Source organism: Sardina pilchardus, chromosome 20, assembly GCF_963854185.1.
Source record: "Sardina pilchardus chromosome 20, fSarPil1.1, whole genome shotgun sequence".
NCBI classification, from domain to species: Eukaryota; Metazoa; Chordata; class Actinopteri; order Clupeiformes; family Clupeidae; genus Sardina; species Sardina pilchardus.
In genome coordinates, this window is record NC_085013.1 from 10,106,119 (window position 1) to 10,128,306 (window position 22,188).

At 39.2% G+C, this 22,188-nt stretch overlaps 2 protein-coding genes and 1 long non-coding RNA gene across 4 annotated transcripts in view; 1 reads left to right on the top strand and 2 right to left on the bottom strand.

Annotated features, from left to right (window-relative positions):
- Positions 1-22,188, top strand: part of lrrc9 (leucine rich repeat containing 9) — a 37,309-nt gene that overhangs the window by 8,697 nt on the left and 6,424 nt on the right. The window contains exons 16-17 of the mRNA XM_062523375.1: positions 18,163-18,360; positions 18,650-18,769. Of these exons, the coding sequence (XP_062379359.1) occupies positions 18,163-18,360; positions 18,650-18,769 (318 nt within the window). The remainder of the gene's footprint in view (positions 1-18,162; positions 18,361-18,649; positions 18,770-22,188) is intronic.
- On the bottom strand, positions 242-1,182 carry LOC134067904 (uncharacterized). Of its 2 annotated transcripts, none has more exons than XM_062523388.1 (2): positions 602-1,182; positions 242-427 (listed from the first exon to the last, which is right to left on the bottom strand). In XM_062523388.1, the coding sequence occupies exons 1-2, from the start codon at positions 1,115-1,117 to the stop codon at positions 278-280; spliced, it is 666 nt and encodes a 221-aa protein (XP_062379372.1). In that variant the 5' UTR covers positions 1,118-1,182; the 3' UTR covers positions 242-277. The 2 variants fall into 2 exon arrangements, with proteins under 2 accessions (XP_062379372.1, XP_062379373.1); XM_062523389.1 differs by having other exon boundaries at positions 598-1,182.
- LOC134067907 (uncharacterized) lies at positions 14,442-14,978 on the bottom strand. The gene is made up of 2 exons (XR_009936583.1): positions 14,798-14,978; positions 14,442-14,627 (listed from the first exon to the last, which is right to left on the bottom strand). It is a non-coding gene; the product is annotated as an uncharacterized LOC134067907 (long non-coding RNA).

A 22,188-nucleotide genomic window follows, 5' to 3' on the forward strand; every position in this document is an offset into this window, starting at 1 on the left:
TCTTAAGGCATATCTGTTCAACATCTTCTTTTTGTTTTTCTTTTTAGTTTCGTCCACGTCCTCATCTGTGTTAACTATGTAATAGTTCAACAACATTTTGGCAAACTGAACTTGAATCTTAACAGATAATATATTCATTTTATGAAACAAATAAAAATATAGGGAGGATCATACATTCCCCTGTGGTTCTGAGTCATTGGGTTTCAGAATAATATTTGAGAAATGAATCGAGGAGATATAGTGAAGTTCAACAGAAGTCTGGCTTCTGGTTTGGGTTTTATTGATGTTCTGATGGTCCTGGTCTTCCTTGTCCGTGTTCTGTGTGGCACTCCAGAAACAGGCCTCCTGCTCGGCCTCCTCCTCCCTGTCTCCAGCCTCTGGCCTCAACGCTCTCTCTGTCTCTTCCTTCTCGTTTCTCCTTCTGAAGCTAAACAAATTGGGGGAGCTTTTCATTAAAATGAGCTGCTGAACCATTTTGATGTTTTAAATGTGAGCACTTTTTACATAGCCCACGTACTGTATTGCTCAAGTTGGGTTTTGGTGATGCAAGGCTACTCTTTACACCCAGTGCAAGCATATACTGTATGTTCCACTCACCCACTTCCAACTCTTTGTCCAAGAATGTGTCCAGATCATCCAGAACGTTTAGGACTTCATCCATGGGCATTGTACCTTCCTCCTCGGAAACTTTGTTGTACAGTTCCTTCTTGTCATGATCGACCTCCTTCGCCTCATTGATTAGGAACCTTTGTAGTTCCGACTTCCTTTTGCATTTCTTTTTTATTTCTTCTTCGTCGTCATCAGTGTTCACTCTTAAAGTCTCCAGTTCATTCAGAGCAGCTAGGACATGTTCAGGGAGCTCATCTTCGTAAGTTCCGTTGTCCAGTCCGTTTTTGCTGCGCTCGATCTTCTTCTTCAGCTCCTTTATGAGAAGCTTTTGTAGATTCTTTTTGGTCGTCTTTTTGTTTGCCTTTTTAGCCTCATCCATGTTGACTCTCAAAGACTCCAGTTCTCGCTTCAGTTCTACAAGTCCGTATTTTTTGACATGTCTCTTAATTTTTTTGTCTTCATCCTGCCGTGCTGGCAGGCAGCAGGCTAAAAACCAGCAAAACTTCATTTCAAACTTTAAAACTAGATCGCCAGAAATCAGAATTGGAATATCAAATGATTAGCAAATCTAAAACCAGCCAACTTCTACACACACTCAATCAAAAGTGACCAACAATTCTAATTTACCCTGTGCAATGTTCTATGGCATTCTGAAGTTGCCTAGCCACCTTTGTGATCCTAACGGAATGGTTTGACATCAGATTATTCTTACCAGTTCAATGCATCATTCAATGGAATCTTTGGAGTCTCTCTTGATTCTTTTGATTATGTAGTTATCCTCATATCCATATTTATTTACTAGACCATTTTATTTATTTAGGATCTCTCATACAAAATGCTTTATTATATATAAGAAAATAAAATGATCATTCAAAATTGAATAAAAAAGATAGGAGAGTGATCCATTGCCATATGAACCTTAATAGTATTGTTATTTAGAAGTCATAAGGTTGCAGAATTATGTTTGTTTGTGGATCTGTGAAAGGTGGTGTATAGTGACCACCACCTCCCATATAACATCCACATACTCACTTATCAGTCTGCAGAAACCATGTTAAGGGGGCCAAGCACAGAAAAACCAACAAGTAAAGGCATCTGTCAAAGAACATGTGCTATGTGGTTTAATTGGGTGATGATCAGTGATTTCATCAGTGGTTCCATGTTGGTGGAATGAATTGCCCAGTACTCTCCATTCCAGCAATAGTTTTGGATCTTTCAAAAGAGGTCTTAAGGCATATCTGTTCAACATCTTCTTTTTGTTTTTCTTTTTAGTTTCGTCCACGTCCTCATCTGTGTTAACTATGTAATAGTTCAGCAACATTTTGGCAAACTGAACTTGAATCTTAACAGATAATATATACATTTTATGAAACAAATAAAAATATAGGGAGGATCATACATTCCCCTGTGGTTCTGAGTCATTGGGTTTCAGAATAATATTTGAGAAATGAATCGAGGAGATATAGTGAAGTTCAACAGAAGTCTGGCTTCTGGTTTGGGTTTTATTGATGTTCTGATGGTCCTGGTCTTCCTTGTCCGTGTTCTGTGTGGCACTCCAGAAACAGGCCTCCTGCTCGGCCTCCTCCTCCCTGTCTCCAGCCTCTGGCCTCAATGCTCTCTCTGTCTCTTCCTTCTCGTTTCTCCTTCTGAAGCTAAACAAATTGGGGGAGCATTTCATTAAAATGAGCTGCTGAACCATTTTGATGTTTTAAATGTGAGCACTTTTTACATAGCCCACGTACTGTATTGCTCAAGTTGGGTTTTGGTGATGCAAGGCTACTCTTTACACCCAGTGCAAGCATATACTGTATGTTCCACTCACCCACTTCCAACTCTTTGTCCAAGAATGTGTCCAGATCATCCAGAACGTTTAGGACTTCATCCATGGGCATTGTACCTTCCTCCTCGGAAACTTTGTTGTACAGTTCCTTCTTGTCATGATCGACCTCCTTCGCCTCATTGATTAGGAACCTTTGTAGTTCCGACTTCCTTTTGCATTTCTTTTTTATTTCTTCTTCGTCGTCATCAGTGTTCACTCTTAAAGTCTCCAGTTCATTCAGAGCAGCTAGGACATGTTCAGGGAGCTCATCTTCGTAAGTTCCGTTGTCCAGTCCGTTTTTGCTGCGCTCGATCTTCTTCTTCAGCTCCTTTATGAGAAGCTTTTGTAGATTCTTTTTGGTCGTCTTTTTGTTTGCCTTTTTAGCCTCATCCATGTTGACTCTCAAAGACTCCAGTTCTCGCTTCAGTTCTACAAGTCCGTATTTTTTGACATGTCTCTTAATTTTTTTGTCTTCATCCTGCCGTGCTGGCAGGCAGCAGGCAAAAAACCAGCAAAACTTCATTTCAAACTTTAAAACTAGATCGCCAGAAATCAGAATTGGAATATCAAATGATTAGCAAATCTAAAACCAGCCAACTTCTACACACACTCAATCAAAAGTGACCAAAAATTCTAATTTACCCTGTGCAATGTTCTATGGCATTCTGAAGTTGCCTAGCCACCTTTGTGATCCTAACGGAATGGTTTGACATCAGATTATTCTTACCAGTTCAATGCATCATTCAATGGAATCTTTGGAGTCTCTCTTGATTCTTTTGATTATGTAGTTATCCTCATATCCATATTTATTTACTAGACCGTTTTATTTATTTAGGATCTTTCATACAAAGTGCTTTATTACAGTGCATGCAAATGCACTGTACTGTTCTTCCTAGGCTTCTTCTTCTTCTTCTTCTTATTATTCCGCTTACCAAATTCATTTTTTCTATTCAGCTTGAACCGTTTAACTTAGAAACTTCATTCAAACGTCACAACGTAGGTCTTAAATAGGGGAATGCTGCTAAGTATTTTTCAACTTTGTAACTTTTATACTTTTTAAACTATAAATTAAAAACTATTCAAAATTTCCCCATAGACTTAACATTGGCCTCTATGACATCACAATCGGATCATTAAGCAATTAGAATCTTATGCCAGGTGGCCAGCCCCACCTGCAGCAGCCCTCTCTCTCTCAGGCAGCATACAATATCTGTGAAGACTACATATCCTGTTAAACTCTCTTTCCACAACTGTTTCAAAATAAAAGTCCTCACTGCAATAATACACTATTAAATCATTTAACCATTGAAACTACTCAACTATCTAACTGTTCAACCATTCCAACTGTCAGTTATCTTCAACTATGCCTCCAGTCAACTACATGAGACCTCCATGTACCTAGCAACCAACATAGCAACCATTAAAATTAAGCGTTTATGACCGTTTCCATAGCAACCAACATGATTTTACTATAGTAACTTCTTTATTCCTGATAGTGGCAGCCATGGATACCCTATCAACAAATGTTTCAAAATAGAAGTCCTCAGTAGCAAGTTAGCTAGTTAGCATAGTTAGCATTTTTAGCATAGCTGCTAGAAATGATTAGCTAAGTTAGCTAATCAACCTAGTTAGCATTGTTAACATAGTTAGCATTGTTAGCATTTTTAGCATAACTGCTAAAAATGATTAGCTAAGTTAGCTTATCAACCTGGTTAGCATTGTTAGCATTGTTAGCATTTTTAGCATAACTGATAGAAATCATTAGCTAAGTTAGCTAATCAACTTGGTTAGCATTGTTAACATAGTTAGCATTGTTAAAATTTTTAGCATTATTGTTAGAAATCATCAGCTAAGTTAGCTTATCAACCTGTTAAGCATTGTTAACATAGCTATCATTTTTACAATAACTGTTAGAAATCATTAGTTAAGTTAGAACAGGAATGTTTAAGCTTTAAAATGTCTACCTTAACACTATCAACTCTCTTTAAACTATGCAACCACCATGTTTACCCTAGCTACACCTTAGTAACCATATCTACATTATCTATCTATACATTTTTTTGCATTTTCATGCACTGGTAATTCCTTGGAATTGCATTTCTAGTTATATATAAGAAAATAAAATGATCATTCAAAATTGAATAAAAAAGATAGGAGAGTGATCCATTGCCATCTGAACCTTAATAGAATTGTTATTTAGAAGTCATAAGGTTGCAGAATTATGTTTGTTTGTGGATCTGTGAAAGGTGGTGTATAGTGACCACCACCTCCCATATAACATCCACATACTCACTTATCAGTCTGCAGAAACCATGTTAAGGGGGCCAAGCACAGAAAAACCAACAAGTAAAGGCATCTGTCAAAGAACATGTGCTATGTGGTTTAATTGGGTAATGATCAGTGATTTCATCAGTGGTTCCATGTTGGTGGAATGAATTGCCCAGTACTCTCCATTCCAGCAATAGTTTTGGATCTTTCAAAAGAGGTCTTAAGGCATATCTGTTCAACATCTTCTTTTTGTTTTTCTTTTTAGTTTCGTCCACGTCCTCATCTGTGTTAACTATGTAATAGTTCAGCAACATTTTGGCAAACTGAACTTGAATCTTAACAGATAATATATACATTTTATGAAACAAATAAAAATATAGGGAGGATCATACATTCCCCTGTGGTTCTGAGTCATTGGGTTTCAGAATAATATTTGAGAAATGAATCGAGGAGATATAGTGAAGTTCAACAGAAGTCTGGCTTCTGGTTTGGGTTTTATTGATGTTCTGATGGTCCTGGTCTTCCTTGTCCGTGTTCTGTGTGGCACTCCAGAAACAGGCCTCCTGCTCGGCCTCCTCCTCCCTGTCTCCAGCCTCTGGCCTCAATGCTCTCTCTGTCTCTTCCTTCTCGTTTCTCCTTCTGAAGCTAAACAAATTGGGGGAGCATTTCATTCAAATGAGCTGCTGAACCATTTTGATGTTTTAAATGTGAGCACTTTTTACATAGCCCACGTACTGTATTGCTCAAGTTGGGTTTTGGTGATGCAAGGCTACTCTTTACACCCAGTGCAAGCATATACTGTATGTTCCACTCACCCACTTCCAACTCTTTGTCCAAGAATGTGTCCAGATCATCCAGAACGTTTAGGACTTCATCCATGGGCATTGTACCTTCCTCCTCGGAAACTTTGTTGTACAGTTCCTTCTTGTCATGATCGACCTCCTTCGCCTCATTGATTAGGAACCTTTGTAGTTCCGACTTCCTTTTGCATTTCTTTTTTATTTCTTCTTCGTCGTCATCAGTGTTCACTCTTAAAGTCTCCAGTTCATTCAGAGCAGCTAGGACATGTTCAGGGAGCTCATCTTCGTAAGTTCCGTTGTCCAGTCCGTTTTTGCTGCGCTCGATCTTCTTCTTCAGCTCCTTTATGAGAAGCTTTTGTAGATTCTTTTTGGTCGTCTTTTTGTTTGCCTTTTTAGCCTCATCCATGTTGACTCTCAAAGACTCCAGTTCTCGCTTCAGTTCTACAAGTCCGTATTTTTTGACATGTCTCTTAATTTTTTTGTCTTCATCCTGCCGTGCTGGCAGGCAGCAGGCAAAAAACCAGCAAAACTTCATTTCAAACTTTAAAACTAGATCGCCAGAAATCAGAATTGGAATATCAAATGATTAGCAAATCTAAAACCAGCCAACTTCTACACACACTCAATCAAAAGTGACCAAAAATTCTAATTTACCCTGTGCAATGTTCTATGGCATTCTGAAGTTGCCTAGCCACCTTTGTGATCCTAACGGAATGGTTTGACATCAGATTATTCTTACCAGTTCAATGCATCATTCAATGGAATCTTTGGAGTCTCTCTTGATTCTTTTGATTATGTAGTTATCCTCATATCCATATTTATTTACTAGACCGTTTTATTTATTTAGGATCTTTCATACAAAGTGCTTTATTATATATAAGAAAATAAAATGATCATTCAAAATTGAATAAAAAAGATAGGAGAGTGATCCATTGCCATCTGAACCTTAATAGAATTGTTATTTAGAAGTCATAAGGTTGCAGAATTATGTTTGTTTGTGGATCTGTGAAAGGTGGTGTATAGTGACCACCACCTCCCATATAACATCCACATACTCACTTATCAGTCTGCAGAAACCATGTTAAGGGGGCCAAGCACAGAAAAACCAACAAGTAAAGGCATCTGTCAAAGAACATGTGCTATGTGGTTTAATTGGGTAATGATCAGTGATTTCATCAGTGGTTCCATGTTGGTGGAATGAATTGCCCAGTACTCTCCATTCCAGCAATAGTTTTGGATCTTTCAAAAGAGGTCTTAAGGCATATCTGTTCAACATCTTCTTTTTGTTTTTCTTTTTAGTTTCGTCCACGTCCTCATCTGTGTTAACTATGTAATAGTTCAGCAACATTTTGGCAAACTGAACTTGAATCTTAACAGATAATATATACATTTTATGAAACAAATAAAAATATAGGGAGGATCATACATTCCCCTGTGGTTCTGAGTCATTGGGTTTCAGAATAATATTTGAGAAATGAATCGAGGAGATATAGTGAAGTTCAACAGAAGTCTGGCTTCTGGTTTGGGTTTTATTGATGTTCTGATGGTCCTGGTCTTCCTTGTCCGTGTTCTGTGTGGCACTCCAGAAACAGGCCTCCTGCTCGGCCTCCTCCTCCCTGTCTCCAGCCTCTGGCCTCAATGCTCTCTCTGTCTCTTCCTTCTCGTTTCTCCTTCTGAAGCTAAACAAATTGGGGGAGCATTTCATTCAAATGAGCTGCTGAACCATTTTGATGTTTTAAATGTGAGCACTTTTTACATAGCCCACGTACTGTATTGCTCAAGTTGGGTTTTGGTGATGCAAGGCTACTCTTTACACCCAGTGCAAGCATATACTGTATGTTCCACTCACCCACTTCCAACTCTTTGTCCAAGAATGTGTCCAGATCATCCAGAACGTTTAGGACTTCATCCATGGGCATTGTACCTTCCTCCTCGGAAACTTTGTTGTACAGTTCCTTCTTGTCATGATCGACCTCCTTCGCCTCATTGATTAGGAACCTTTGTAGTTCCGACTTCCTTTTGCATTTCTTTTTTATTTCTTCTTCGTCGTCATCAGTGTTCACTCTTAAAGTCTCCAGTTCATTCAGAGCAGCTAGGACATGTTCAGGGAGCTCATCTTCGTAAGTTCCGTTGTCCAGTCCGTTTTTGCTGCGCTCGATCTTCTTCTTCAGCTCCTTTATGAGAAGCTTTTGTAGATTCTTTTTGGTCGTCTTTTTGTTTGCCTTTTTAGCCTCATCCATGTTGACTCTCAAAGACTCCAGTTCTCGCTTCAGTTCTACAAGTCCGTATTTTTTGACATGTCTCTTAATTTTTTTGTCTTCATCCTGCCGTGCTGGCAGGCAGCAGGCAAATAACCAGCAAAACTTCATTTCAAACTTTAAAACTAGATCGCCAGAAATCAGAATTGGAATATCAAATGATTAGCAAATCTAAAACCAGCCAACTTCTACACACACTCAATCAAAAGTGACCAAAAATTCTAATTTACCCTGTGCAATGTTCTATGGCATTCTGAAGTTGCCTAGCCACCTTTGTGATCCTAACGGAATGGTTTGACATCAGATTATTCTTACCAGTTCAATGCATCATTCAATGGAATCTTTGGAGTCTCTCTTGATTCTTTTGATTATGTAGTTATCCTCATATCCATATTTATTTACTAGACCGTTTTATTTATTTAGGATCTTTCATACAAAGTGCTTTATTATATATAAGAAAATAAAATGATCATTCAAAATTGAATAAAAAAGATAGGAGAGTGATCCATTGCCATCTGAACCTTAATAGAATTGTTATTTAGAAGTCATAAGGTTGCAGAATTATGTTTGTTTGTGGATCTGTGAAAGGTGGTGTATAGTGACCACCACCTCCCATATAACATCCACATACTCACTTATCAGTCTGCAGAAACCATGTTAAGGGGGCCAAGCACAGAAAAACCAACAAGTAAAGGCATCTGTCAAAGAACATGTGCTATGTGGTTTAATTGGGTAATGATCAGTGATTTCATCAGTGGTTCCATGTTGGTGGAATGAATTGCCCAGTACTCTCCATTCCAGCAATAGTTTTGGATCTTTCAAAAGAGGTCTTAAGGCATATCTGTTCAACATCTTCTTTTTGTTTTTCTTTTTAGTTTCGTCCACGTCCTCATCTGTGTTAACTATGTAATAGTTCAGCAACATTTTGGCAAACTGAACTTGAATCTTAACAGATAATATATACATTTTATGAAACAAATAAAAATATAGGGAGGATCATACATTCCCCTGTGGTTCTGAGTCATTGGGTTTCAGAATAATATTTGAGAAATGAATCGAGGAGATATAGTGAAGTTCAACAGAAGTCTGGCTTCTGGTTTGGGTTTTATTGATGTTCTGATGGTCCTGGTCTTCCTTGTCCGTGTTCTGTGTGGCACTCCAGAAACAGGCCTCCTGCTCGGCCTCCTCCTCCCTGTCTCCAGCCTCTGGCCTCAATGCTCTCTCTGTCTCTTCCTTCTCGTTTCTCCTTCTGAAGCTAAACAAATTGGGGGAGCATTTCATTCAAATGAGCTGCTGAACCATTTTGATGTTTTAAATGTGAGCACTTTTTACATAGCCCACGTACTGTATTGCTCAAGTTGGGTTTTGGTGATGCAAGGCTACTCTTTACACCCACTGCAAGCATATACTGTATGTTCCACTCACCCACTTCCAACTCTTTGTCCAAGAATGTGTCCAGATCATCCAGAACGTTTAGGACTTCATCCATGGGCATTGTACCTTCCTCCTCGGAAACTTTGTTGTACAGTTCCTTCTTGTCATGATCGACCTCCTTCGCCTCATTGATTAGGAACCTTTGTAGTTCCGACTTCCTTTTGCATTTCTTTTTTATTTCTTCTTCGTGGTCATCAGTGTTCACTCTTAAAGTCTTCAGTTCATTCAGAGCAGCTAGGACATGTTCAGGGAGCTCATCTTCGTAAGTTCCGTTGTCCAGTCCGTTTTTGCTGCGCTCGATCTTCTTCTTCAGCTCCTTTATGAGAAGCTTTTGTAGGTTCTTTTTGGTCGTCTTTTTGTTTGCCTTTTTAGCCTCATCCATGTTGACTCTCAAAGACTCCAGTTCTTGCTTCAGTTCTACAAGTCCGTATTTTTTGACATGTCTCTTAATTTTTTTGTCTTCATCCTGCCGTGCTGGCAGGCAGCAGGCTAAAAACCAGCAAAACTTCATTTCAAACTTTAAAACTAGATCGCCAGAAATCAGAATTGGAATATCAAATGATTAGCAACTCTCAAACCAGCCAACTTCTACACACACTCAATCAAAAGTGACCAAAAATTCTAATTTGCCCTGTGCAATGTTCTATGGCATCATGAAGTTGCCTAGCCACCTTTGTGATCCTAACGGAATGGTTTGACATCAGATTATTCTTACCAGTTCAATGCATCATTCAATGGAATCTTTGGAGCAAAGATTCTAGAACAGAGCAAGATGGATCAGTTGCGTCAAAAGAATGAAGTACGGTACAGGACGCCATTTCAGTAAGCTCAGCAACATTTTTGACACAGTTCCAATCATATAAACCCACGTCAACAGCTGTTTTTGCCGTTGCCAGCTGTTTTTTGTTTTGTTTTGTTACTCGGTAATGATCTGGCCGTGTGAAAGGCACGATTTATTACTTTTCGGCTTACCAAAATGGCGCCCATGGAGCGTTAAAATGTACTTCAAAAAATCCAACGTATTCTCCGGCCAGTGATCCATCTTGCTCTGTTCTAGAATCTTTGCTTTGGAGTCTCTCTTGATTCTTTTGATTATGTAGTTATCCTCATATCCATATTTATTTACTAGACCGTTTTATTTATTTAGGATCTCTCATACAAAATGCTTTATTATACAGTGCCTATAGAAAGTCATCATACCCTTTTGAAATAGCTACTTTTTTTGTCTTACAGCCTGAAATCAAAACCTATTTTAAAAACAATCTTATTCAGTTTTATTCACAAATTTAGCTGTAAAACATCAAAATAATGAAAAAAAAGTCAACAGTTCTGAAAATTAATAAAAAAATAAAAACTACAATAACAGGGTTGGAAAAGTCATCATACCCCTGACTTAATACTTTGTATAGCTTCCTTTTGCTTTCATTACAGCCCTCAATCTGTTTGGATATGTCTCTATTATAGCTTTGCACACCGAGATTGGGGAATATTTGCCCAATCTTCCGTGCAAAATGGTTCAAATTCAGTCAAATTCTGTAGGGAATGGCGATGGACTGCTCTCTTCAAGTCAATCCACAGATTTTCTATAGAATTTAAGTCAGGGCTCTGACTTTGCCACTCAAGGATATTCACCATCCTATCCTTAAGCCACTACTTTGTTCTTTTGGCAGTATGTTTAGGATCATTGCCGTGTTGGAAGGCGAATGACCTGCCCATATTCAGCTGTCTAGCATGGGGGCTGCAGGTTTTCCTCAATCATTTGGGTGTACTTGGCAGCATCCATTTTCCCTCCTATCCTGACCAATTGCCCAGTCCCCACTGAAGAGAAACATCCCCACAACATAATGTTGCCCCCACCATGCTTCACACTAGGTATGGTGTGTTTTGGGTGTGTTTGGGTGTGTAAACTGTGTTTGGTAAGCGCCTGGAGCTCAGTCCAAAAAGTTCAATCTTAGTCTCCAAAAAGTTAAATCTTAGTCTCTTCTGACCATAAAAGCTTTTTCCACATGGTAGCAGAATATTCCAGATGTGTTTTTGCACTGAACCCCAAGCGCAATGTTTGGTGAAAACCAAACACAGTACACCACCCAAAACACACCATACCTAGTGTGAAGCATGGTTGGGGCAACATTATGTTGTGGGGATGTTTCTCTTCAGCAGGGACTGGGCAATTGGTCAGGATAGAAGGGAAAATGGATGCTGCCAAGTACACCCAAATGATTGAGGAAAACCTGCAGCCCCCATGCTAGACAGCTGAATATGGGCAGGTCATTCGCCTTCCAACACGACAATGATCCTAAACATACTGCCAAAAGAACAAAGCAGTGGCTTAAGGATAGGATGGTGAATATCCTTGAGTGGCAAAGTCAGAGCCCTGACTTAAATCCTATAGAAAATCTGTGGATTGACTTGAAGAGAGCAGTCCATTACCGTTTCTTACAGAAGTTGACTGGATTTTAACAATTCTGCACGGAAGATTGGGCAAATATTCCCTAATCTAGGTGTGCAACGCTATAATACACATATCCAAACAGATTGATGGCTGTAATGAAAGTAAAAGGAAGCTCTACAAAGTATTAAGTCAGGGGTATGATGACTTTTCCAACCCTGTTATTGTAGTTTTTATTTTTTTATTAATTTTCAGAACGGTTTACTTTTTTTTCATTATTTTGATGTTGTACAGCTACATTTGTAAATAAAACTGGAAAAGATTGTTTTTAAAATGGGTTTTGATTTCAGGCTGTAAGACAAAAAAAGTAACTATTTCAAAAGGGTATGATGACTTTCTATAGGCACTGTATATAAGAAAATAAAATGATCATTCAAAATTGAATTAAAAAGATAGGAGAGTGATCCATTGCCATCTGAACCTTAATAGAATTGTTATTTAGAAGTCATAAGGTTGCAGAATTATGTTTGTTTGTGGATCTGTGAAAGGTGGTGTATAGTGACCACCACCTCCCATATAACATCCACATACTCACTTATCAGTCTGCAGAAACCATGTTAAGGGGGCCAAGCACAGAAAAACCAACAAGTAAAGGCATCTGTCAAAGAACATGTGCTATATGGTTTAAATGGGTGATGATCAGTGATTTCATCAGTGGTTCCATGTTGGTGGAATGAATTGCCCAGTACTCTCCATTCCAGCAATAGTTTTGGATCTTTCAAAAGAGGTCTTAAGGCATATCTGTTCAACATCTTCTTTTTGTTTTTCTTTTTAGTTTCGTCCACGTCCTCATCTGTGTTAACTATGTAATAGTTCAACAACATTTTGGCAAACTGAACTTGAATCTTAACAGATAATATATGCATTTTATGAAACAAATAAAAATATAGGGAGGATCATACATTCCCCTGTGGTTCTGAGTCATTGGGTTTCAGAATAATATTTGAGAAATGAATCGAGGAGATAAAGTGAAGTTCAACAGAAGTCTGGCTTCTGGTTTGGGTTTTATTGATGTTCTGATGGTCCTGGTCTTCCTTGTCCGTGTTCTGTGTGGCACTCCAGAAACAGGCCTCCTGCTCGGCCTCCTCCTCCCTGTCTCCAGCCTCTGGCCTCAATGCTCTCTCTGTCTCTTCCTTCTCGTTTCTCCTTCTGAAGCTAAACAAATTGGGGGAGCATTTCATTAAAATGAGCTGCTGAACCATTTTGATGTTTTAAATGTGAGCACTTTTTACATAGCCCACGTACTGTATTGCTCAAGTTGGGTTTTGGTGATGCAAGGCTACTCTTTACACCCAGTGCAAGCATATACTGTATGTTCCACTCACCCACTTCCAACTCTTTGTCCAAGAATGTGTCCAGATCATCCAGAACGTTTAGGACTTCATGGATCTCCATGGGCATTGTACCTTCCTCCTCGGAAACTTTGTTGTACAGTTCCTTCTTGTCATGATCGACCTCCTTCGCCTCATTGATTAGGAACCTTTGTAGTTCCGACTTCCTTTTGCATTTCTTTTTTATTTCTTCTTCGTCGTCATCAGTGTTCACTCTTAAAGTCTCCAGTTCATTCAGAGCAGCTAGGACATGTTCAGGGAGCTCATCTTCGTAAGTTCCGTTGTCCAGTCCGTTTTTGCTGCGCTCGATCTTCTTCTTCAGCTCCTTTATGAGAAGCTTTTGTAGATTCTTTTTGGTCGTCTTTTTGTTTGCCTTTTTAGCCTCATCCATGTTGACTCTCAAAGACTCCAGTTCTCTCTTCAGTTCTACAAGTCCGTATTTTTTGACATGTCTCTTAATTTTTTTGTCTTCATCCTGCCGTGCTGGCAGGCAGCAGGCTAAAAACCAGCAAAACTTCATTTCAAACTTTAAAACTAGATCGCCAGAAATCAGAATTGGAATATCAAATGATTAGCAAATCTAAAACCAGCCAACTTCTACACACACTCAATCAAAAGTGACCAAAAATTCTAATTTACCCTGTGCAATGTTCTATGGCATTCTGAAGTTGCCTAGCCACCTTTGTGATCCTAACGGAATGGTTTGATATCAGATTATTCTTACCAGTTCAATGCATCATTCAATGGAATCTTTGGAGTCTCTCTTGATTCTTTTGATTATGTAGTTATCCTCATATCCATATTTATTTACTAGACCGTTTTATTTATTTAGGATCTTTCATACAAAGTGCTTTATTATATATAAGAAAATAAAATGATCATTCAAAATTGAATAAAAAAGATAGGAGAGTGATCCATTGCATCTGAACCTTAATAGAATTGTTATTTAGAAGTCATAAGGTTGCAGAATTATGTTTGTTTGTGGATCTGTGAAAGGTGGTGTATAGTGACCACCACCTCCCATATAACATCCACATACTCACTTATCAGTCTGCAGAAACCATGTTAAGGGGGCCAAGCACAGAAAAACCAACAAGTAAAGGCATCTGTCAAAGAACATGTGCTATGTGGTTTAATTGGGTGATGATCAGTGATTTCATCAGTGGTTCCATGTTGGTGGAATGAATTGCCCAGTACTCTCCATTCCAGCAATAGTTTTGGATCTTTCAAAAGAGGTCTTAAGGCATATCTGTTCAACATCTTCTTTTTGTTTTTCTTTTTAGTTTCGTCCACGTCCTCATCTGTGTTAACTATGTAATAGTTCAACAACATTTTGGCAAACTGAACTTGAATCTTAACAGATAATATATGCATTTTATGAAACAAATAAAAATATAGGGAGGATCATTCCCCTGTGGTTCTGAGTCATTGGGTTTCAGAATAATATTTGAGAAATGAATCGAGGAGATATAGTGAAGTTCAACAGAAGTCTGGCTTCTGGTTTGGGTTTTATTTATGTTCTGATGGTCCAGGTCTTCCTTGTCCGTGTTCTGTGTGGCACTCCAGAAACAGGCCTCCTGCTCGGCCTCCTCCTCCCTGTCTCCAGCCTCTGGCCTCAACGCTCTCTCTGTCTCTTCCTTCTCGTTTCTCCTTCTGAAGCTAAACAAATTGGGGGAGCATTTCATTAAAATGAGCTGCTGAACCATTTTGATGTTTTAAATGTGAGCACTTTTTACATAGCCCACGTACTGTATTGCTCAAGTTGGGTTTTGGTGATGCAAGGCTACTCTTTACACCCAGTGCAAGCATATACTGTATGTTCCACTCACCCACTTCCAACTCTTTGTCCAAGAATGTGTCCAGATCATCCAGAACGTTTAGGACTTCATGGATCTCCATGGGCATTGTACCTTCCTCCTCGGAAACTTTGTTGTACAGTTCCTTCTTGTCATGATCGACCTCCTTCGCCTCATTGATTAGGAACCTTTGTAGTTCCGACTTCCTTTTGCATTTCTTTTTTATTTCTTCTTCGTGGTCATCAGTGTTCACTCTTAAAGTCTCCAGTTCATTCAGAGCAGCTAGGACATGTTCAGGGAGCTCATCTTCGTAAGTTCCGTTGTCCAGTCCGTTTTTGCTGCGCTCGATCTTCTTCTTCAGCTCCTTTATGAGAAGCTTTTGTAGGTTCTTTTTGGTCGTCTTTTTGTTTGCCTTTTTAGCCTCATCCATGTTGACTCTCAAAGACTCCAGTTCTTGCTTCAGTTCTACAAGTCCGTATTTTTTGACATGTCTCTTAATTTTTTTGTCTTCATCCTGCCGTGCTGGCAGGCAGCAGGCTAAAAACCAGCAAAACTTCATTTCAAACTTTAAAACTAGATAGCCAGAAATCAGAATTGGAATATCAAATGATTAGCAACTCTCAAACCAGCCAACTTCTACACACACTCAATCAAAAGTGACCAAAAATTCTAATTTGCCCTGTGCAATGTTCTATGGCATCATGAAGTTGCCTAGCCACCTTTGTGATCCTAACGGAATGGTTTGACATCAGATTATTCTTACCAGTTCAATGCATCATTCAATGGAATCTTTGGAGTCTCTCTTGATTCTTTTGATTATGTAGTTATCCTCATATCCATATTTATTTACTAGACCGTTTTATTTATTTAGGATCTTTCATACAAAGTGCTTTATTATATATAAGAAAATAAAATGATCATTCAAAATTGAATAAAAATAAAAAAGATAGGAGAGTGATCCATTGCCATCTGAACCTTAATAGAATTGTTAGTTAGAAGTCATAAGGTTGCAGAATTATGTTTGTTTGTGGATCTGTGAAAGGTGGTGAATAGTTACCACCACCTCCCATATAACACCCACATACACACTTGTCAGTCTGCAGAAACCATGTTAAGGGGGCCAAGCACAGGAAAACCAACAAGTAAAGGCATCTGTCAAAGAACATGTGCTATGTGGTTTAAATGGGTGATGATCAGTGATTTCATCAGTGGTTCCATGTTGGTGGAATGAATTGCCCAGTACTCTCCATTCCAGCAATTGTTTTGGATCTTTCAAAAGAGGTCTTAAGGAATATCTGTTCAACATCTTCTTTTTGTTTTTCTTTTTAGTTTCGTCCACGTCCTCATCTGTGTTAACTATGTAATAGTTCAACAACATTTTGGCAAACTGAACTTGAATCTTAACAGATAATATATACATTTTATGAAACAAATAAAAATATAGGGAGGATCATACATTCCCCTGTGGTTCTGAGTCATTGGGTTTCAGAATAATATTTGAGAAATGAATCGAGGAGATATAGTGAAGTTCAACAGAAGTCTGGCTTCTGGTTTGGGTTTTATTGATGTTCTGATGGTCCTGGTCTTCCTTGTCCGTGTTCTGTGTGGCACTCCAGAAACAGGCCTCCTGCTCGGCCTCCTCCTCCCTGTCTCCAGCCTCTGGCCTCAATGCTCTCTCTGTCTCTTCCTTCGCGTTTCTCCTTGTGAAGCTAAAGGAATAGGGGGAGCATTTCATTAAAATGAGCTGCTGAACCATTTTGATGTTTTAAATGTGAGCACTTTTTACATAGCCCACGTACTGTATTGCTCAAGTTGGGTTTTGGTGATGCAAGGCTACTCTTTACACCCACTGCAAGCAGATACTGTATGTTCTACTCACCCACTTCCAACTCTTTGTCTAAGAATGTGTCCAGATCATCCAGAACGTTTAGGACTTCATGGATCTCCATAGGCATTGTACCTTCCTCCTCGGAAACTTTGTTGTACAGTTCCTTCTTGTCATGATCGACCTCCTTCGCCTCATTGATTAGGAACCTTTGTAGTTCCGACTTCCTTTTGCATTTCTTTTTTATTTCTTCTTCGTCGTCATCAGTGTTCACTCTTAAAGTCTCCAGTTCATTCAGAGCAGCTAGGACATGTTCAGGGAGCTCATCTTCGTAAGTTCCGTTGTCCAGTCCGTTTTTGCTGCGCTCGATCTTCTTCTTCAGCTCCTTTATGAGAAGCTTTTGTAGATTCTTTTTGTTCGTCTTTTTGTTTGCCTTTTTAGCCTCATCCATGTTGACTCTCAAAGACTCCAGTTCTCTCTTCAGTTCTACAAGTCCGTATTTTTTGACATGTCTCTTAATTTTTTTGTCTTCATCCTGCCGTGCTGGCAGGCAGCAAGCTAAAAACCAGCAAAACTTCATTTCAAACTTTAAAACTAGATCACCAGAAATCAGAATTCGAATATCAAATGATTAGCAACTCTCAAACCAGCCAACTTCTACACACACTCAATCAAAAGTGACCAAAAATTCTAATTTGCCCTGTGCAATGTTCTATGGCATCATGACGTTGCCTAGCCACCTTTGTGATCCTAACAGAATGGTTTGACATCAGATTATTCTTACCAGTTCAATGCATCATTCAATGGAATCTTTGGAGTCTCTCTTGATTCTTTTGATTATGTAGTTATTCTCATATCCATATTTATTTACTAGGCCGTTTTATTTATTTAGGATCTTTCATACAAAGTGCTTTATAAGAAAATAAAATGATCATTCAAATTTGAATAAAAAAGATAGGAGAGTGATCCATTGCCATCTGAACCTTATTAGAATGGTTAGTTAGAAGTCATAAGGTTGCAGAATTATGTTTGTTTGTGGATCTGTGAAAGGTGGTGAATAGTTACCACCACCTCCCATGTAACGCCCACATACTGTACACACTTATCAGTCTGAAACCATGTTAAGGGGGCCAAGCACAGGAAAACTAACAAGTAATGGCATCTGTCAAAGAACATGTGCTATGTGGTTTAAATCAGTGATGATCAGTGATTTCATCGGTGGTTCCATGTTGGTGGAATGAATTGCCCAGTACTCTCCAGCAATAGTTTTGGATCTTTTAAAAGAGGTCTTAAGGCATATTTGTTCAATATTCACTTCGTTTATTAAGCACTTCTTATGGGTTATGGTTTGTATGATATACTATTATTTTGCCCATTGATTGAATTGACATTGTTGTTTATTATTGCTATTCTCCTTAATGTAGCTTTACCATGCCATAGTTATTGTTGTCATTATATAATTGATTGAATGACTTTTGTTGATTTGCTATTGTCCTTTAGCCTATATTCATTGTTTATTTTCATTAGGTTATTGCTTGAATTGATATTGTTTATTGTTTATATTGCTACTCAGGAAGGGGTTCAGCATCCATCACCAAATGATGGTGACCTTGACCCTGCCGGTGATCCAAAAGTGACCTCCAATGACTTGGCTCGAGATGATGAGGTGCTGGCTATGGAGCCCATGCTGAAGCCCCGGGCAAAGCTCCTGAGCTTGGATGAAAAGACCCTCCTGAATGTGGCCAGAGCCAACGTGCTCAGCCAGATCACTGTAAGAGAGAGTTCTGTTTATTATAGCTGTACAGCATGGGCTCTCAAGGACCAATGGTTTTGTTTGAGAAACTTTGTGGATAGACAAAAATGGATATACTGTAGTGACAAAGTGTATTACCTTCATTTGAACAATACAAAGCCTTGTTGCATGGGACATAATCTCAGTAATTTTAGGAGTCCCAGAGGCTCCTAATTAGCTAACAAGCTCTTGTATATCACCACAGTCCCCTTCCTGTAAGAAATGACCAGAATTCCACGGCATCCAACCAACCTGTCTCACTGTCCAGGTGCTGAATCTCCATGGTAATCGCCTGAGTAAGCTGAAGGAGATCTCTCGTCTGACGGCCCTCCGCCACCTGACCATCAGCTTCAATGAGCTCACACAGCTGGACGATATCTCACACCTGGTGAGGAAGGGATACTGTGTTACCTGATGGAGTAACTGGTATAAGGGTGCCATTTAGGCTGTGTTTAGACTACAGATCGGATATGCTCAATTCCGATTTTGTGCTCATATCCGATTTTTTTGATTGCACGTTTACATCTACTTTCGCCAGTGACCCAAATCCGATCATGTGTGTTTACATTTGCCAGACACTTGAAATGGCCCGCATGCGCATGGGCTAAAAGTTTCTTGTAGGGGAGAACCAGCAAATCGCAACATTTTTTTATTTTTTCAGTTCAAACTAGCTTTACTCAAAGACGATAGACTTCAGAGCAGTGAAACTTGACCAGAACAGCGTCATACATCTCTACTCCATGAAAGTTGAAACAGAATGTAACAAATATGTTGCAGTTTGTTATTAACTTCAGTGACATAGGCTACTTGTTCCAACCTACGCAGCCATAAAAAAGTGCGGTAGGCAGTTGTAACAGTATAGCGTCATGGTTGTAACAGTGCTAAAATCGTGAATCCTATAACATATTTTAACACAAAACACTACTGGCTTAAACAATTCACATCTGTTTTCATATATAATCAACAAAAAAGGTCGAAATGTATGACCCAGGCGCGTAGGAACCGGGGGGGGGGGGGGGGGTCGGGACACCCGCAATGTTGAAAAAAAAACGCTGCAAAGTAGGCTACAGACGTTGTTGATTTCTTAGGCTCAATTATATCCTCCTGAGTTACGGCCCCATAACTATAGCTATCAGTGCGCATCGGAGGTCTTTCACATTGTGTTTTAAGAATGTTTCCCGAAACGAAGCCCGTCTCAATAATGCATGGAGCACTTCCTCACCTTGAGTGCCTAAAGCTGCTGAAGGCTATCTCGCAGTCCATATCTTTAATAGGCCTATACTGCCTTCTTTCATTCTTCTCGAAAAAGTTAAGAGGATAGCCTACTGTGGGCGAATACAGTAGCCTAGTCTACGATAGCCTAAATAAGTTTTGGTCTTTGGTCTTACAGACGGCTGTCGGTTTTTTAATGTAGTCACTTGCAAAATCGGACGTGCAAATAGCCTATCTGGTTACCTGGATTTAATATAGCAAGTCCACACTTTGTTCATCCTATATTATATGCTTTTAAAATTAAATATGTAACAATTTGCCTCTTATTATAATCAAGAGTAGGCCTACACACTGTCACGACGCACATAGGTTACAGGCGGATATGAGCAACCGCATTGAAGGCCTCGGTTGACTTAAGATACACGGGCAGAATGATTACAAACTACGTCAAACATACAACAATCTAACAAATGAATAAACACAAATGAATTATGAATATATTCCTATAGGCCTACACACTGTAATGTGTCACAAATTAAGCAATGAGTTCGTGGCCACCTAGCGCGCAACTTACGCGCTGAGGTGAAGGCTACTAATAACACAAAGCTTCGTAAAGCACAAACCAACAAAGTTCAGTGTCCATAAGTCCAAACAATAAGCATAAGAATCCGACAGTCCAAAACGTCAACGAGATCTCCCAGACACGAAAAACAATGCTTATCTCAGTTTGTTGAGTAGTCGTTCCAACACTGATGTGCAACGCAATCTCAGCTTTCGCGTTCGTTAGCTGTAATCCAATGAGAAAAATCCACAAGGAAGGGGTCACGGCAATGCAGCATACAGTAATCTCCTAACCACGTAACTTTGTTGAGTTGTCTGCATACAGGTAACAATAGCCACAGCTCCCCGCGCCTCCATTTAAACTTATGGCAAACCCATTCATTCGTGCCCGAAACGCGCGTCCATCTGTCAGCTGACATAAGATTTACTTAGACGGCATATGAAAAGTCAAGAAGAAGAAACATATTTTCATTTAAGCAACGTTTATGCAACCATGTAAAAAGGTGATTTTTGCAACCTTTACAAACGTGCTGCGGGGAAGCATTGGGGGAGTCAGTTTATCCTACAGACTGTGTGCGTTTTCAGGGAAGAAATGTGTTCTGAATATGTGCAGATGTTCAGTTCCAAAAATAGGTGATCAAAGAAGAAGACTGAAATACATATCTTCAAAGCGGCATCTTACAGAGCACCATTAAAACTTCAACAATAGGTTTTTGTGTCTTGTGTGACTTATAATTCGCCCCCTTTATTTATTAATATATAAAAAAAATCGTTGCGCGCGCGACACACCACATTCTTGCCCCCCCCCCCAATGCTAACTACGTTCCTACGCGCCTGGTTAAAGCTAGTTGTATGAGTGATTAGCCATTGCAGACCATACTATTATGCTAGCTCACAATAACCTTTAAATAGGCTTATTTTGGTCATATCGACTTGATAAAACCTGTTAATATAGGCCTAGTTGATGAACTGCTTATTTCTTACATGTCTGAAGCAATTGGTCCAACACTGATATTTGAAGTTGCTGTGTTAACTTTCTTTAGGTGTGATCGCGGCACATAAAAATAATCCATAACTCGCAATCATAATTGCTCGTGCATGCGCTATAAAATCAGTTCATTTTGCCAGAGACGGGTGTTACAACTAACTCTATTACTGTCTATGCAATAACCCGCACAGGTCTAGGTCATGTTTTTTATTTTCATTTAATTGCATTTGCTGTGACTATACAAATCAAATGGCACTCATGTTAACTTGAAACAGATCGAGGGACTGACGAAATGAATGACATGTGATTGATGTCTACACATTCAAATTTCACGAAGCAAAGTTAAACAAACAGAACTGCAGTTGCAGTTTTAAAAGTAGGCTAATAGCCTACAAATCGCGATGCTTGAATTTGGCACTTTTTTGTTTAATATCTCTGGTTGTAGGCTATTTACAGTAGACCATTCATATTTGGATGGCTATAGGCCTACGATTGTAGATAATTAGGTAGGCTACAAATGTTTTATTCTCAATACATGGTCTACGGAAACGTAATAGTCTATCAAAGTATCAATAGGGCAGCTTTTAACACGCTCCGCCAGCGAGCCCACTTGGAATTGTAACCTAACGTCACCAGGCGCAAAATTGTTACAGATGAATGACGTGTGGGACGCATTGCACTGGAATATCCGATTTGTCTGTTTAGACTGTAGACACATGCACACAAATCCGATCCATATCTGATTTAAAACCACATACGAAAGGGGCCTGTATCCGATCTGAGGAGATCGGAATTCATGTGTTTTTTTTCTGTTTACACTGTCGTGGCACAGATCGGATGCGTGCCACATGAGAGCAAAAAATCGGATCTGGGTCACTTCAAACTTGCAGTCTAAACGCAGCCTTAGTGGCCCCATTGAGTACCTATGCATGAATAGCCTGTGAACTACATTTTTATAAACTCTCCAGTCATCTCAAGTGAAGGTATGAGTAGTAATTATATTATATTGAACCTGTAGACATACACTGACTATATGGACAAAAGTA

What these genes read in the sequence shown, in the direction of transcription:
- LOC134067904 (XM_062523388.1), bottom strand. Translation starts at nt 1,117, where the DNA reads ATGAAGTTTTGCTGGTTTTTAGCCTGCTGCCTGCCAGCACGGCAGGAT. An exon ending in TCTTGGACAAAGAGTTGGAA is followed by an intron (nt 428 to 601) that starts GTGGGTGAGTGG and finishes CAATTTGTTTAG; the next exon opens with CTTCAGAAGGAGAAACGAGA.